The following is an 18,038-nucleotide window of genomic DNA, read 5'->3' on the forward strand; positions in this document are numbered from 1 at the left end:
ATTTATTCGAAAGGTATAGGAAATTGTTTTGAATTTTTCAATCCGTTTTTCAGAAATAATAATAATTTATCAAATTTTATTCGTACAAAACAAAGTAGTTTTATTAAGAGTGATGCATGTTGAATTTGTAAAGTTTGAATGTTTCAATGAAGTACACTCTGATATTTTATGTTCTTTTACTTCTTATAAAATTTAGAGTAAAATGGTTTTCTCATATTTTTTAAAACTTCAATAGACGATGTCTTTGATCGCCGCTTGTGAGATCTATATTTCGAAAACTGGTATATTATTATTGTGCATATGTCTGAAGTTTTCTTTTGTTGTTTAAATATATTTATAATTAAATGCAAATTTTATTATTTTCTAAATGTAACTGTTTTAAAAGACTGTCTGTTAAAGCTAATAATTAACTGTAAAGAATTTATAACGTTTTTTTCATCCCAAGTGCTATCAAGTCTTCATGAAACAATCCTTATTAATTCTCGAGTCGAAATCTTGACAAACAATGTTTGCTTTATTTTTTTTCGGTTTAATGTCCAGTCTGTATTTATATCATATGTTTGTGTTTACTCAATATTTTCTAATACATGAATGTATTACTTAGTAAAATCTTATAGAAAAGGGCCGTAATATTATGCATATCCCAGTGGCGGATCCAGAACTTCAGAACTTTTCCTAAGGGGGGGGGGGGGGGGGCGCTTACTTACCTAAGGGGGGACCGCTCCAGTCATGCTTCAGTGATTCCCTATATAATCAACTAAATTTTCCCCACGAAAGGGGGGCGCCCCCCCCCCCCCCCCCACCTTGGATCCGCCTATGTATCCGTACCCATTACAGAACACATGACTGTGCAGTTCGTAAATCTTCAACTTTAATACCAATTTACCTTAATACATATTTTTTTTTAAATCAATATTTTTTTTCTTAAAAAATATTACAACAAAATATTAAGAATATTAAATGACGTTTTTATCATTAATATCATATTAAAACTATTTAATTTTAATTTTAATTTTTTATTGAAATTATTGTATTTTTTTTAACATTTTTCTTCAGGAATTATAATATTTTTATGCTATAAAGGGAAATTAAGGTCATGTGTGCTCTTATCAAACTTCTTTGAGGTCCTTAGTGCTCCTTTGTGCTCGTTTGTGCACAAAGGGGGTCCTTAGAGGTGTTTTAGAGACCGAGTAAAGGGTAGTTCGTTCGTTTGTCCGTCCGTCTGTCCCACTCCAGGTTAAAGTTTTTGGTCAAGGTAGTTCATAGGCGGATCCAGGGGGGCCCCGCCCCCCCCCCCCTTTCGTGGGAAAAATTTGGTTGATTATATAGGGAATCATTGAAGCATGACTGGAGCGCCCCCCCCCCCCCCCTTTAGGTCAGTCAGCGCCCCCCACCCCCTTAGGAAAAGTTCTGGATCCGCCACTGTACATGAGCTATCACATAGCCCGGATATAAAGTCGGTTCCAATCCGATACCGGTGATAAACACCTAATCGTACATTATACAAATCGCAATTTTTTTTTAAATTATTTATTTTTTTACATTTTTCTTCAGGAATTATAATATTTCTATGCTTTAAAGGGAATTTCAGATCCTTTGTGCTCTTATCAAACTTTTTTAGGGTCCTTAGTGCTCCTTTGTGCACAAAGGAGGTCTTTTGCAGTGTTTTTAGAGACCCCACTTTATTGTAGTTTTGAACCAGTTGAACTTATCACAAACTTAAATACGTCGTTAAATGTTGGGTGTAAATATGTTTATTAGTAAATTAAAACATAACAAATATATACAAATATTCATAAAAATGGACCAATACAACTACATACTAATACACATTTCTTGATTCCTAATAACTATTAAAGTCATAAAGACATAAGATCAACTTTATAATCAAGTAATAACAAGATTTTTACTATGCCTTGCGTCTATGTTCAGTGACCTTAAAATTAAAGTCACGATTTGACATAAATTTCAAAATTTCAAAAAGTTCGTCTCATAATAAACATGTGTACAAAGTGAAACTTTTAAGTTAATGCGACCACAATTTCATGGTAAACTACTTTTACCAACAACTTTAACCTGCAATGGAACGGCCTATCAGACAGATGGATACACACACCAGAAAACTTAGTGCCACCCTTTATCGTATATGGGGCATAAAACAGAATCAGATGCTCCGAAGGGCGCAGCTTTATACGACCGCATAGGTTGAACCCTGAACGGTTGGGGCAAGTATGGACACAACATTCAAGCTGGATTCAGCTCTAAATTTGAATTGTGATTAAATACTTGACACAGCATAGGTTTTGGACACAGAAGGAATGTGGTCTAATGAACTTAAAATAAGTTTTTTGTCTTTGAGCAATCATTATGCTGTTGAATATTAATCCTCTCCAAAAAATGTTTGAAGAAATTTTCTTTTTATTTATGAAATCAGAAATGAGAAAATTACCCCCCCCCCCCCCCCCTACCATTTTTTTTTCACATCCCCCTTTCCCTTTTTTCAAAACTGATCTCAATTCAAATTTCTAATGGAGTTTGCAACAATAACTACTCATTTAAATACATCATAAAATATTAAAATGTAACAAAAAGTGCTTGTTATCACTGAATGGTAAAGAGTGTTTTAATTTATCAGTTGGTAGTAAAAGTGAATATACATTGTGCATTGTATAAAACAATGATTTAAGTTGATTCAACTACTATTCTGGACAAAGAAAGATAACTCCAATCAATTGAAAATTTCTTGCTATGGCACAATATTGTGCAATTAGATATTTTTTGCTATTGCGCAATAATGTGCTATTGAAAATATTTGCTATTGCACAATACTGTGCAATTGAAGATTTCTTGCTATTGCACAATACTGTGCAATTGAACATTTTTTGCTATTGCACAATACTGTGCAATTGAAGATTTCTTGCTATTGCTGAATACTGTGCAATTGAAAATTTCTTGCTATTGCACAATACTTAATATAATAATTTTGGATCATATTTGAACCAACTTGAAAACTGGGTCCATAATCAAAAATCTAAGTACATGATTAAATACAGCATATCAAAAAAGCCAAAGAATTCAATTATTATTAAAATCAAACTTAGTTTAATTTTGGACCCTTTGGTATGTAATGTAGACCAATTTGAAAACGGGACTAAAAATTAAGAATCTACATACACAGTTAGATTTGGCATATCAAAGAACCCCAATATTCAATTTTTGATGAAATCAAACAAAGTTTAATTTTGGACCCCGATTTGGACCAACTTGAAAACTGGGCCAATAATAAAAAATCTAAGTACATTTTTAGAATTCAGCATATCAAAGAACCCCAAGGATTCAATTTTTGTTAAAATCAAACTAAGTTTAATTTTGGACCCTTTGGACCTTAATGTAGACCAATTGGAAAACAGAACCAAAAATTAAGAATCTACATACACAGTTAGATCCGGCATATCAAAGAACCCCAATTATTCAATTTTTGATGAAATCAAACAAAGTTCAATTTTGGACCCTTTGGGCCCCTTATTCCTTAAAACCTGTTGGGACCAAAACTCCCAAAATCAAACCCAACCTTCCTTTTATGGTCATAAACCTTGTGTTTAAATTTCAAAGATTTCTATTTACTTATACTAAAGTTATGGTGGGAAAACCAAGAATAATGCTTACTTGGGCCCCTTTTTGGCCCCTTATTCCTAAACTGTTCAGACCTCAACTCCCAAAATCAATCCCAACCTTCCTTTTGTGGTCATAAACCTTGTGTTTAAATTTCATTGATTTCTATTCACTTATACTAAAGTAATTGTCCGAAAACCAAGAATAATGCTTATTTGGGCCCTCTTTTGACCCCTAATTCTTAACTGTTTGAACGAAAACTCCCAAAATCAATCCCAACCTTCCTTTTGTGGTCATAAACCTTGTGTCAAAATTTCATAGATTTCTTTTTACTTAAACTAAAGTTATAGTGCGAAAACCAAGAAAATGCTTATTTGGGCCCTTTTTGGCCCCTCATTCCTAAAATTTTTGGACCAAAACTCCCAAAATCAATCCCAACCTTCCTTTTGTGGTTATAAACCTTGTGTTAAAATTTCATAGATTTCTATTCACTTTTACTAAAGTTAGAGTGCGAAAACTAAAAGTATTCGGAAGATGACGACAACGCAAGACGCAAGACGACGACGACGCCAACGTGATAGCAATATACGACGAAAAATTAAAATTTTTGCGGTCGTATAAAAAGGAAACGCTCATCTATTAAGTCAAGCAAAAAGTTCTTAAACCATAATAGTGTAAGCGTTCAATAACAAATTTCATAGGTACATCTGAACAATGGTTTCTATTTTGTCCTGACAAAACCATGTTCAAGAAAAATATAAATCTATAAATAAATATGTATAAATAAATTCAGAGGATATTTTATACGTCACATCTTTTTTGAAATACAAATTACACAAAGGAACACGAGAGTGCAACACATAAAAAAATACAGAATAATTTTATAATTCAGAGTGTTTATTTCACTGCTCATCGCTTTAATATTGTTTTATTTGCAGTTGGTGTGAAGCAAAAACAAACAATCAATCAAAACACTCGTGTTTTTTAAAGGAATAACTACAATATTTTTCTGTCTATGAAGAAACAAATTAAAAAATGTGGTGCAAATTCACTCATAGTTTATTGCCATGGTAACTTGGTTTATGTGAATTTCTAAATAGCTTGTACCTTAGTCTAGATTGGAGTTATTTAAGAATTTGTATGATAACTTTTGAGTTTGCAGTAAAATATGGGCCATATCCATATCAGATCCTTATTGCCTCTTCTCCTTTTCCATTTCTGTTTTATGGAGTAGAAATTAATTTTGATAAATATGACAGATGGACGGAAGTTAACCAAATCATAACATATAATGCCCCCTCCCCCAGATGGATGTTTCTATGACTATCTCAACTTAGGACACACTGTTCTATGAATTTTAACTATTTCTTCTAATTGTTCTTTTTCTTGTTGAAGTCTTTCGATTTCTTGTGTCAACATATCTTGTTTGTTTTCCAATTTCTCTGTCTCCTTAAATAAACAAATAATGTACTTGAAGAAATGTGCTCATGTATAGTTATGAACACTAATCATGTTTCTTCAACATGTTGATAATATGCACCTATATATTTTGACATTGCAATGTCGTATTTTCCTCAGACTGTAAATACGCCTTTCAACTAAATCCGTTGGATGCGCGGGTACTGATTGGAATACTTTTGTCTTTGAGAAAATGGTGTTTTTATTAGTTGTTAGTAAATGTCCTTGAACTAGCTTTAAGTAACTGTGATTAGTCTTAGATAAGTACCCTGTGTTGTCTTGTGTCTTATTAGTAGTTTTTATTTTGCTTAGTGCCAAGTCACTTCCAACTACCTTGTTACAGTTTGTACTTATGTTGTACCGTTGTATATGACTGTCCCATTGCAGGGTAGGTTTACAACTAACTACCTTGTTACAGTTTGTACGGTTGTATATGACTGTCCCATTGCAGGTTAGGTTTACAACTAACTACATTGTTACAGTTTGTACTTATGTTGTACCTTGTATATGACTGTCCCAGGTTAGGTTTACAACTACCTTGTTACAGTTTGTACTTATGTTGTACCGTAGTATATGACTGTCCCATGTTAGGTTTACAAACGTTTTTAACCCCACACTTCTCTTACCTGTCTGTTCCAAGCAAGGAACTAATTAATTCAGTTGTTCTGTCATTTTAATTCGCTTTTCGTTTACTGTTTTTTTCAAAAATCATTTTATATTAGTTTTCTCGTTTGAATTATTTCACAGTTTGTCGCACCATCGCCTATTATAGGCGACTACAATAGTAACATTCTATGGATTTGTTCATTGTCAAGACCGTACAGATATCTATAGTATACAGTTATTTAATATGTAACTATGCAATAGCCAACGGCTGAGGGCAATAGAACAATGAGCTGATCTTCATACCGTACAGATATCTATAGTATACAGTTATTTAATATGTAACTATGCAATAGCCAACGGCTGAGGGCAATAGAACAATGAGCTGATCTTCATACCGAGGGAAATAATATGTTTTGATCTAGTGCACTGTTACACATTCAATAATTGTTTTATTACCTAATACATACTGAGTAAGTTCAATTTTGATTAGACAACATGAATACCTTTCAACTAATCAGAATTCAGAATAAGAGGTCATAACAGGTCAGTGCAATAGACCACACACCGGTGCAATAGAACGATAATTTCCATGCTCTTCAACTTCGTACTTTATTTTGCCTTTTTAACTTTTTTGGATTCGAGCGTCACTGATGAGTCTTTTGTAGACGAAACGCGCGTCTGGCGTATATACTAAATTTAGTCCTGGTATCTATAATGACTGAGAGCCATGTCGATAATATGACCATGACTGATAGCTACGTGTTGAAATATTTTTTTCTTCAGTTCCATCAAATAAATGTAAGTCGGTTATCTAGCATTCCGACATAAATTTTCCGATTTTGGATAGTTTGGTGCTCATTTAAACCAGATTTATAATTCTGACATTGTTACCATTGTTTAATGTATGAAATTTAAAGAACATCATTATAATTATGACTAAGCATAGACACAGAATGATTAACTACTTACGTCTTCAAGAGATTCAGTAAGTTTTCTCTTTCTACTTCGACATTTCTGAGCTGCCATTTTGTTCTTAGATCTACGGATTTTTCTTTTCTCCTCCTCATCCTGTGTCAGCTGTAATAATACACCTCTATAAATTTTCATAAGTAAAATACATAAAACTTATTTTCAATTTATTTGTTTTTAGTCATCTAAAACATACTTCCCATTCAATAATAATAATCAACGGAGAATATAGGGATGAAGCATCATATGTTCATGTTAAGAAAACTAATATCAAGAATCAAAGTTAACCTTGAAATCATTTTATATCAGAGCCTTTCTTATATGGTATTGTGGTTAAGTACACAACACTTTGTAGTCAAAGGCCTCTGTCAAAATTAATAATAATGTTGAGTCAGAAAATGATCATGTCACATAAAAAGTCAATCTATAGTTGAGATCAGAGATAAACTTCTTCCGGTAAGCGGCCACCGTCAACTGGTTGACTATTCTGCCACATTTAGGAGTGAGCACATACAATTGTTTTGAAATTTAATAAACAAAAAGAATGGGTACAATTTAATATATACATATGTGCAATTTAAAAACATGTCATTTAAATCTACTGACGAAGCTGAGCCTTGAAAGATTCAGGACTCGGGGCGGAGACAGTAGAGTTGGGCAAGGTTTTCCACTCTCTGATTGTTCTTGGATAGAACGACTCCTTCAGTTGTTTTACATGATGGTATTCTTAGTGCCTTTTCGTTGTTATTTCTGGAAGGGCGTTCATTCGATATTGGCTTACTGGATGTATCGACTTTGACAAAGTTGTTCTGTAGCTTATACATCATTATTAAGCGGCTATGTTTCCTTTGTTCTTGTAGGGTGGGTCATTCAAGATGATCAAGCATGCTACTAACAGATGAGGTGTTGGTATGGGTCCCATACTGCATATTCTAAAGTAGGCCTGACAAGGGACATATATGCTTTTTCTTTAATTGACTCGTACGAATGATTGAATCCCTGGGGCATGTCGTTTATATAAAACAAAAACAGGCTAGGTCCCGGGACGGATCCTTGTGGTACGCCGCACTCTACAGGTATTGAGGTCGATGTTTCACCCTCTACAACTACTGACTGTATTCTATCACTGAGGAAGGTGTCTATCCACTGATTTGTTTTACCGGTTATCCCATAATGCTTCAGTTTGTAAATGAGAAGGCTATGACTAACCTTATCAAATGCCTTGGAGAAGTCCATAAATTATGAGACAATCTGTTTGTTCCCCCAGATCTAAGTTTCTAGTTACATCATCTATAAATTCGATCATTTGTGATTCGCATAATAATCCCCTTTGGAACTCATGTTGAAGTGAATTCATGATGTTGTGTGTATCTGCATGAGACATGATATGGCTAGTTACGATGTGCTCCATTAGTTTACATGCTATGCAAGTTAGAGAGACCTATAATTTATCGGATCATATTTCGTACCTTTCTTGTACACTGAGCAGACGTTGGCAGACTTCCAAATACTAGGTACTTCGCTTGTCTGATATTAGCAGGTGAATATTATTGTCAGGATTGGTGCTATGTGTACTGCTAGTTCCTTTTAGACTATTGGTGTTATTTCGTCTGGCCCAGCTGCCTTATTTGGGTTAAGGTTATATAGTAGTTTGTACACACCATTTTCTGTTATATTGATGTCCAAGATTTGTTCAAACTTTCCAGGCATGTTACACTGTTCTTTAAATTCTTTTTCAAATATGGTGGTTTTGTCTTAAAAGGCTTTCTGGAATTGGCTATTGAGTATGTCTGCTTTATCTGTTGGCTCTGAATGTAAAGTTCCATTTGATTTTAAAGGTGATATTTTACTCCCATCTGACCTTTTGTGTTTTATAAAGGTCCAGAACCTTTTCATATAGTTTGATCTTTCTTGGGGTTTAATTAGGTCTGGTGGTGAAACTATACTGTCGATGTAATTCCAGTAAGCTTTCTTCATTTCTCTCTGAATACGACGCTTAAGTTCTTTAAATTTGCCTCTATCTCCTCCATTACCAGATTTTTTTCATTCTTTTGAACCATCTGTTCCTTTTTCGTATGAGGCGCTTGATGATGTCAGATGTGATCCAGGGACTACCATCCTTTTTCCTAGCTGTCTTTTTCGGTACATTATTCCCAATGCTCTCTTCAAGTTTGCTTTGGAAGTGTGTCCATAATTTATTTATTCCTGCCTTTTGCTTATTCATAAGGGTGACATCTTGGTGTAATTCATTCAGATCTAGTTTCATATTCTCCCAATTTGCTTTTCTATATAATGGTATAATCCTTGGTTTTTGAATAGATTTCCTGGGGTTCAGGTTAACTTCTGTGAAAACGATTTCATGGTCGGAGAGCCCAGGTAAGGTTTCAACTCTCATGAAGCTTTCCGGATGAATTGTTACAACAAGATCAAGAGTATTGGGTCCTCTGGTTGGTTTCTTTACAATTTGTGTCATCCCATTGTCATCCAATATATCAGCAATTTTTCATGATTTGTTGCACATTGGGTGTGCATCTTGATCTCTTTGGTAGTCCAATCCCAGTCTGGTAGGTTGAAATCACCAGCTGATATGATGAATGAATTTCGTATTAATTTTACTGGCTCTTTCAATGCTTATTCCATATTCATTATATTCCTTTTCGTTTGATGTTTTGGGGTTGTAGTAACTGGATAGATAGATGTAATGGTTTTATGATGCCAGATGTTGGACTACTGATTGATGTATTTGATAAAATACTGAATTGATTTGAAGTGCAGAATACCAAAGAATAGCAGAAGGTGGAGTAATTTGAACTTAGGTCGTAGGTCATTTCAAGTTGTACGCTGTACTTCTTCTTGAGCATGTTGAGCAGTGTAAATTTAAAATAAAAATTAATGTGAACTAAGAGCTTATAAATTTATAAATGTTTAAATTACTATTGAAACTGGTCAAGAGTTAAGCAATTTATATTAAGTATAAGACAAGTATTGTTTTTTGTCATTTTGTTTTGGAAACAACTAGAACCATAACCCCAAAATCAATCCCAACCTTCTTTTTGAGGTACAGAACCGTGTGATAAGATTTCATAGAGATCCATAAACTTATACACAAGTTATTGTCAAAAAAAACCCAGAAAAATGCGTTTTGTCCACCTTTTTTGGCCCCTAATTCCTTAACAGAGAACACTTTTCCCTCAAATCAATCTCAACCTTCTTTTTGTGGTATGGAACCTTGTGGTACAATTTTATACAACTACAAACCATTATACTCAAGTCATTGTCTGGAAACCAAATGTCTTCGGATTTCAACGACATTTGTTAATACCTCATCAAGTATTTTTATAAGAAAAATTGAAAGGAAATCATAATCAAAATATTCTTTCGGATACTAGTATACTGGATAGTCCACATGTAAAACAATTACTTTAAGGATGTACTAAGGTGAAGTTTTGGAATTTGTGTCAAATGTTCGGCCTCCTTGGTGTTTTTCCATACAATACAAGGTAAAATATTTTGTCCCATAACACCCATTTATTTTTTCATACAAGACTTGATAGCTCATGAAAGGTCATTTTCCAAAATTTAAGAAGATTCTTGATTTTCTTTCTTTTGTTTGTAAAATTTCGAGTCAGACTTTTCCCGCCATATTTTAAATCTCAAATATCTCGCAAAGGAGGTCCATGACCTATCAATATTTTTAGCTTATTTTCATCCTTCAAGAATGCTCTACCAACTTAAAGTATCAATTTTAATTTCTTAATTTCTTAATTTTCACCTAACCTCACCTAAGTACATCCTTAATACATGTGCTTCCACTAACCCTACCTACCCTAATTTTGGGTGCCTACCTTAACATTTTTTATGCCATTTTTTTCCCCTAGTAGTAACCAGCTAAAAAAAAAACAAGTATTCTATGAGTATTGCATGGCAAAACACAGTCTCCTACTGTTTAAAAATTCTAACTCGATCTATAACTTGTATATATAACAAATATCAAGTTAATATCTTCAAGCATGACGAAAAAAAGTGTTGTAACTTGTCATGATAAAACTATTTAACAAAAAATCAAGTAAATATCTTTGAGCATGACGAAACCAGATGCTCCGCAGGGCGCAGCTTTATACGACCGCAAAGGTTGAACCCTGAATGGTTGGGGCAAGTATGGACAGAACATTCAAGCTGGATTCAGCTCTAAATTTGGACTGTGATTAAATAGTTGACACAGCATAGGTTTCTGACACAGAATGAATGTGGTCTAATGAACTTAAAATGTTTGTTTTGCTTGTGAGCAATTCACTATGCTGTTGAATATTATTCTTCTCAAAAAAATTGAAGAAATAGCAATAACTACTGATTTAAATACATCATAAAATATTAAAATGTAAAAAAAAAGTGCTTGTTATCACTGAATGGTAAAGATTGTTTTAATTTATCAGTTGGTAGTAAAAGTGAATATACATTGTATATTGTATAAAACAATGATTTAAGTTGATTCAACTACTATTCTGGACAAAGAAAGATAACTCCAATAAATTGAAAATTTCTTGCTATTGCACAATATTGTGCAATTAGATATTTCTTGCTATTGGGCAATACTGTGCAATTGAAAATATTTGCTATTGCACAATACTGTGCAATTGAAGATTTCTTGCTATTGCTCAATACTGTGTAATTGAAAATTTCTTGCTATTGCACAATACCGTGCAATTGAAGATTTCTTGCTATTGCTGAATACTCTGCAATTGAAAATTTCTTGCTATTGCACAATACTTAATATAATAATTTTGGATCCTGATTTGGACCAACTTGAAAACTGGGCCCATAATCAAAAATCTAAGTACATGTTTAGATTCATCATATCAAAGAAGCCCAAGAATTTAATTTTTGTTAAAATCAAGCTAAGTTTAATTTTGGACCCTTTGGACCTTTATGTTGACCAATTTGAAAACGAGACCAAAAATTAAGAATCTACATAAACAGTTAGTATCGGCATATCAAAGAACCCCAATTATTCAATTTTTGATGAAATCAAACAAAGTTTAATTTTGGACCCCGATTTGGACCAACTTGAAAACTGGGCCAATAATCAAAATTCTAAGTACATTTTTAGATTCAGCATATCAAAGAACCCCAAGGATTCAATTTTTGTCAAAATCATACAAAAAGTTAAATTTTGGACCCTTTGGACCTTAATGTAGACCAATTTGAAAACGGGACCAAAAATTAAGAATCTACATACACAGTTAGATTCGGCATATCAAAGAACCCCAATTATTCAATTTTTGATGAAATCAAACAAAGTTTAATTTTGGACCTTTTGGGCCCCTTATTCCTAAACTGTTGGGACCAAAACTCCCAAAATCAATCCCAACCTTCCTTTTGTGGTCATAAACCTTGCGTTTAAATTTCATTGATTTCTATTTACTTATACTAAAGTTATTGTGCGAAAACCATGAATAATGCTTATTTGGGCCCTTTTTTGGCTCCTAATTCCTAAACTGTTGAAACCAAAACTCCCAAAATCAATCCCAACCTTCCTTTTGTGGTCATAAACCTTGTGTCAAAATTTCATAAATTTCTATTTACTTAAATTAAGTTATAGTGCGAAAACCAAGAAAATGCTTATTTGGACCCTTTTTGGCCCCTAATTCCTAAAATGTTGGGATCAAAACTCCCAAAACCAATCCCAACCTTCCTTTTGTGGTCATAAACCTTGTGTTAAAATTTCATATATTTCTATTCATTTTTACTAAAGTTAGAGTGCGAAAACTAAAAGTATTCGAACGACGACGACGAAGGACAACGACGACGCCAACGTGATAGCAATATACGACGAAAAATTAAAATTTTTGCGGTCGTATAAAAAGTGTTGAAAACTGATTATTTGAGTGAATTTTCTAAGGCCAGGGACCAGTACTCTGCACAAAGCTATCAGACAGGAACAGAATTTGAATTAGATAATGTGACTTGTCATGATAAAACTATATACCAATTTTCAAATCGATATCTTAAAGCACAAAGAAAATAAATGGGGAATGTGGGACACAGATGATGCCCACGCTTGCATATCATATAAAGTTATATAGAGACAAAACTCAAGAACATCTTGCTTGTACGCACCTAAGAGTATATATAATATTGTTTGAATTTTTCAGTGAACATTACATTGTATAAAGCATTGGTTCAGTTGATTCAACTACAATTATGGACAAAGGAAGATAACTCCAATTTTAATAAAAATCTTTTAACAATTACTTATTTTTAGAACAGATACAAGCTTTCTATTTTTCCATTTGTAAAGGGGCATAACTCTAAAACAGTTGAAATGACACAACCTAAATTCAAACTTGATTTGTATTTTGTGGTAATAAGCATTATGTATATAAGTTTAATAACATTTGGTTCAGGCAAACTAAAGTTGGAGAACGGAAACCAATTTACAGACGGACAAGGGCAAAACTTATATAAAATGCTCGTTCTGCTAAGGCGGGGCATAAAATGTGTGGAAAACTGATTTGGTAGATTGACAGACAAACAGACAGACTGAGTGCAAACAGAAAACTACAAAGCCTTGAAGGATCTATGCAGATTTGTTCTTATATGATATTAATAGGTCCTTCTGATTTTATGCTCCTCGAAAAATTAATATATTGTCTTTTCACTAAAGATACCTGTTCAGGTTCTGGATGTTTAAATTCAACATGTATGTCATCCTTGCCCTCTGCCATTCTTCGAAGTTTTATCTTCATTTTAACTTCTTCTTTTATGAAAGGTGTGAGAGGTAACTGATCTTCACCTTCTATCTCTTTCAGGAAAACTTCTGAAGGGTCAATGTTTTCCTGTTCAGAAACTGTTCGGGGAAATGGAAAAACTGTAGAGCTACAAGTAGATTCACCGCCAAGTAAACAGCTTACAGTTTCATCTTCTTCATAAAAAGAATCTGATGTGCCTAAATGAAACAACAATAATAACTTAATAAGTATTTAAAACAATTGACTTAAACAATACATAAAACTCAGTATCATTTATATTTGTCATTCGAATGTCATAATATCTGTGTAACATGTACATGTAATTAGAAAATTACATTTTTATTTGAACGTTGACATTATCAGTAGAAAAATTGAGTAATGAACTGGAGAAAATGTGCCAAAGGGACAACAACTCGACTAAAAAGCAGATTACACTCCAAGACAATGAATGGCTCTTCAACACAACGAGAAAATTTCCAAAGCAGGATTCAGCTATCCCCCTAAGGGAGCTACCATTTGATTTTTATGAGGAAGGGGTGCAAGGAACTATTTGAAAAAAGGCAGGGTGAGATACTTTGTAAAAAAACAGATGCTCCGCAGGGCGCAGCTTTATACAACCACAGAGGTCGAACCCTGAACAGTTGGGGCTAGTATGGACACAACATTCAAACTGGAGACAAGTCTGAATTTGGATTGTGATTAAATAGTTGACACAGCATAGGTTTCTGACACAGAATGAATATGGTCTAATGAACTTAAAATGTTGTTTTTTTTTGCTTTTGAGCAATTCACTATGCTGTTGAATATTAATCCTTTGATATTTGAAGTAATTTTCTTTTTCATTTCTGAAATCAGAAATAAGAAAAATTGAACCCCACCAATTTTTTTTCACCTCCCCCTTTCTCTTATTCCAAAAATGATCTCAATTCAAATTTCTAATGTAGTTTTCAACAATAACTACTCATTTAAACACATCATAAAATATAAAATGTCATACTGTCATGATTATGTTGATTTGACTACTATTCTGGACAAAGAAAGATAACTCCAATGGCAAATTTCCAATGAAGTTCATTAAACTAAAGTTGTTGGCAAATTTCCAACGGAATTTATTAATAACAAAGTTTTTGGCAAATTTCCAATATACATAATTTAAGAGCAGTTTATGTGAGATATTATTGCGAACCCTATCATAGTTTTCCATAGATTCATCTGCAAGTTACCTGTCCATTTAAACTTTTGTAAGTTCTATTGTCCCATTGAACAAATACAACAGGTATTGTTCTCTGTATAGTTTATTTGATGGGACCTTTAAATTTCTTCCAAGAGAAATCTATCACTAATCATTGATTAATTTGCCTGACCAAAAAAACATCTTCTTTGTTCACTGAAATACATGTATAAACTCACATAAACTGCATGTGATACAGTATTTATTCAATATCAATAATATATTTTCAATCTGTTCAATATAAGCACTGATTTAATTATAAAAAGTTTATTTCTGAATTTTTTTTAACTACTGCATGCATTTATGTTTCAAAGAATTTGCATGTTTTTTGTGGTTGTTCAGTTAAACTTATAAAGAATACATTTATGAAGACCTTTATTTAAACATTATCATTTCAAGTTTTTACTTATGAACAGACTAAAAAAAAAGCAAATTTTAATAGGTAAAATGTTGAAATTTGATCAGAAATCAACTTTTAATTTTTAAATCAGTGTTTATATCAAAAAAATTGAAAATGTGTTATTGATTGAATGAATACAACATCACATGCAGTTTCATAATTACTTATTTGTACATGTATTTCCATCATTGACAGTTCAATTTTTTGTTAAGGTAAATTAATCAGTGAGTGATAGATTTCTCTTGCAAGAAATTTAAAGGTCCCATTGAATAAACTAAACAGAGAACAATAGCTGTTGTATTTGTTAGATGAGACAATAGGACTTACAAAAGTTTAAATGGACAGGTAACTTGCAGGTGAATCTGAGGAAAACTATGATAGGATTCCCAATAAAATGAGTTTCAATTACCAACCTTACACTGCTTTTAAATTATGTTTTGTACTTAAGTAATTGTCCATTAACCTGGAAACCCTTTTCCCCCTTTTGCACCTTATTCCTTAATGGTTTGACCCATAACTCCCAAAGACAATTCTTACCATCCCTTTGTGGTAAAATGTATTCCAATATCCAAAATCTAAATACATGGTTAGATTCATCATATCAAAGAACCCCAAGAATTCAATATTGATGAAATCAAATAAAGTTCAATTTTGGACCCTTTAGACCTCAATGTGGACAAATTTAATAACCGGTCCCAGAGACATATATATGTCTCTGCCGGTCCTAAATATTAAAAATCTAAATACACGGTTAGATTCAGCATATCCAAGAACCCCATATATTGAATTTTTGTTGAAATCAAACAAAGTTTAATTTTGGACCCCAATTTGGACCAACTTGAAAACTGGGCTCATAATAAAAAAAACTAAGTACAAAAAACTAAATTCAGCATATCAAAGAACCCCAAGAATTCAATTTTTGGTTAAAATCAAACTGTTTAATTTTGGACCCTTTGGAGCTAAATGTAGACCAATTCGAAAACGGGACCAAAAATTAAGAATAGATTCGGTATATCAAAGAACCCCAGTAATTCAATTTTTGATGAAATCAAACAAAGTTTAATTCTGGACCCTTTTGGCCCCTAAATTATAATAAAAGTGCATTGCAGACATTTTATACAACTATTACAAAATGAAGGACAAAACATTTCATCCTAGCTCACCCTTAAACAATACTGCATACTAGTTCAGCAAAAATAGAATAATTATATTGTGGATAAAGGTTAAAAATATAGATTAGAAAATACTAACCATCTAATGTTATCGTTTCCTGGCAGAAGTCCTCATTCACTTCGAAAAAATATGCTTCATCATCCGAGACTCTCATTGTTGAAGATCCCCTTTCTTGCAAGATAAATTTATTCAGATCTATGTCAGTTCCAAGAAAAACATCTAAGATATCTCCTTCTGTTTGTCGAACCATAACTACAAAAATAACCATATTCTTATCTGAGATTCCTATAACACATAGCGGTATCTCAAAGCTCCGTCCCAGAAATATTGCTTTGACCCATTTTTTGTGTTTTTCTTTGCTGTTATAAAAATGTTAAAATTAAAGGTGGTCCCTCGCTTTGTTATAAAAGAAATTGCATGGCTCATTCACAAGCATAAACTAAAGCCCCCTTCGATTTCGTTGGCAGGGGATTAAAAACGCAAGCCCCTAGCTGATATAACTTGAAATATCGATATTCCACATGCAGGAGAAGAAAGTTCACAATAGTATAATTGATGAATTACTTAAAAGCATATTCAAACTGCACCAAATTTACCGTCAAAGTTTAAAATTAATAGTAAGAGCACGATTGAGAGAAATAAGTTGAATTTCTAAGACAACTTGAAGTTGTCTTTAAAATATAAAAAATAATATGTAATTCATTGACTGGCTTTCTTTTTTTTTTAACTATCTGCCAAATTAAATGTAAATGACATCGCAAGTGATAATCTCCTCCTTTAGTGTTTTAGTGTTTAGTGTTAGTGGTGTGTGTGTGTGTGTGTGTAAATGTATGTTTGTGTTTTCTTCTTCAATGATCTTCAATGTCTTTACTGGTACATGTCATATAAATTAATAAAGATAATTATCTAGAAAAGTAGGTAATAATAAACCAAACCTTTTACTGAATCCACATAGTTCACAGATTGAATTTAACTTCTGTTGTGAAATACCAATGCTATGTTAGTATGTAGTGATCATTGAGTTCTGTCAACATACTGTATACCGGTCTTATTTATAACCTGAGCATATGATCTATATTTATCTGAATTTCATTATCACATGACTGTGTCATAATGACGTCAAAAGTAGGTTAAATTCATTCATGTCGAAAACCCATTTTGATTTTGTTGTTAAGTTGATTTTAATTAAACAGTTATTATTAATTTAAGTTAATGAAGGAGCTTCCAAAGCCAAAAATAATGATCTTCCTCATTTATATGCAAAAAAATACCAAACAATTAAACAAATAAGAAGAATGATTCGCATCTACAGATAGATATCATGTATGAGATGATTCCACGTGGCTAATATTGACAATATTGATACTTTGTTTTAATATGAGTCATACAGTTTGGTTACTCATCTACCTAGTTTTAAACCTTATCGATTACGAAAGAGTAGGGGAGAGAAAAAAAAAGGGGGGTGTTAACCGTAATTTATATGGGATATGGGTCATTTACAAAAAATGTCGAATTTTGAAATTGAAAAAAATTTATTAAAGTTACTTATTCAAACAACCCATTACATAAGCAAATCAAAACAAACAGTTCTTTAAGAACAATATATTAAAAGATGCCTCTAAAAAATGAAGGTTGTAAAATTACCACCAGTAATGCAAGTCCTCAAGTGCAAGTCTAAGATAGCAATTTATATTGCTCGTCATTTTTTCACCCTTTCCAATAAATCCAACATCAAGTGAATCCCTCATAAGTTAGTTTACTTTTCTCTTTATTTCGGCATTGGTAACAGGAACGTACGTTTCTGATATATCACTGAGGGCCCTCATGGGGTTTTTGATTA

General features: G+C 32.8%; 1 protein-coding gene across 1 annotated transcript; it reads right to left on the reverse strand.

Annotated features, from left to right (window-relative positions):
• Positions 1 to 1,738: 1,738 nt before the first annotated feature.
• On the reverse strand, positions 1,739 to 17,289 carry LOC139514231 (cyclic AMP-dependent transcription factor ATF-3-like). The gene is made up of 5 exons (XM_071303096.1): positions 17,134 to 17,289; positions 16,277 to 16,450; positions 13,314 to 13,591; positions 6,646 to 6,753; positions 1,739 to 5,061 (listed from the first exon to the last, which is right to left on the reverse strand). The coding sequence occupies exons 2-5, from the start codon at positions 16,446 to 16,448 to the stop codon at positions 4,936 to 4,938; spliced, it is 684 nt and encodes a 227-aa protein (XP_071159197.1). The 5' UTR covers positions 16,449 to 16,450; positions 17,134 to 17,289; the 3' UTR covers positions 1,739 to 4,935.
• Positions 17,290 to 18,038: the final 749 nt, after the last annotated feature.

This window comes from Mytilus edulis, chromosome 3 (assembly GCF_963676685.1).
Source record: "Mytilus edulis chromosome 3, xbMytEdul2.2, whole genome shotgun sequence".
Taxonomy (NCBI): Eukaryota; Metazoa; Mollusca; class Bivalvia; order Mytilida; family Mytilidae; genus Mytilus; species Mytilus edulis.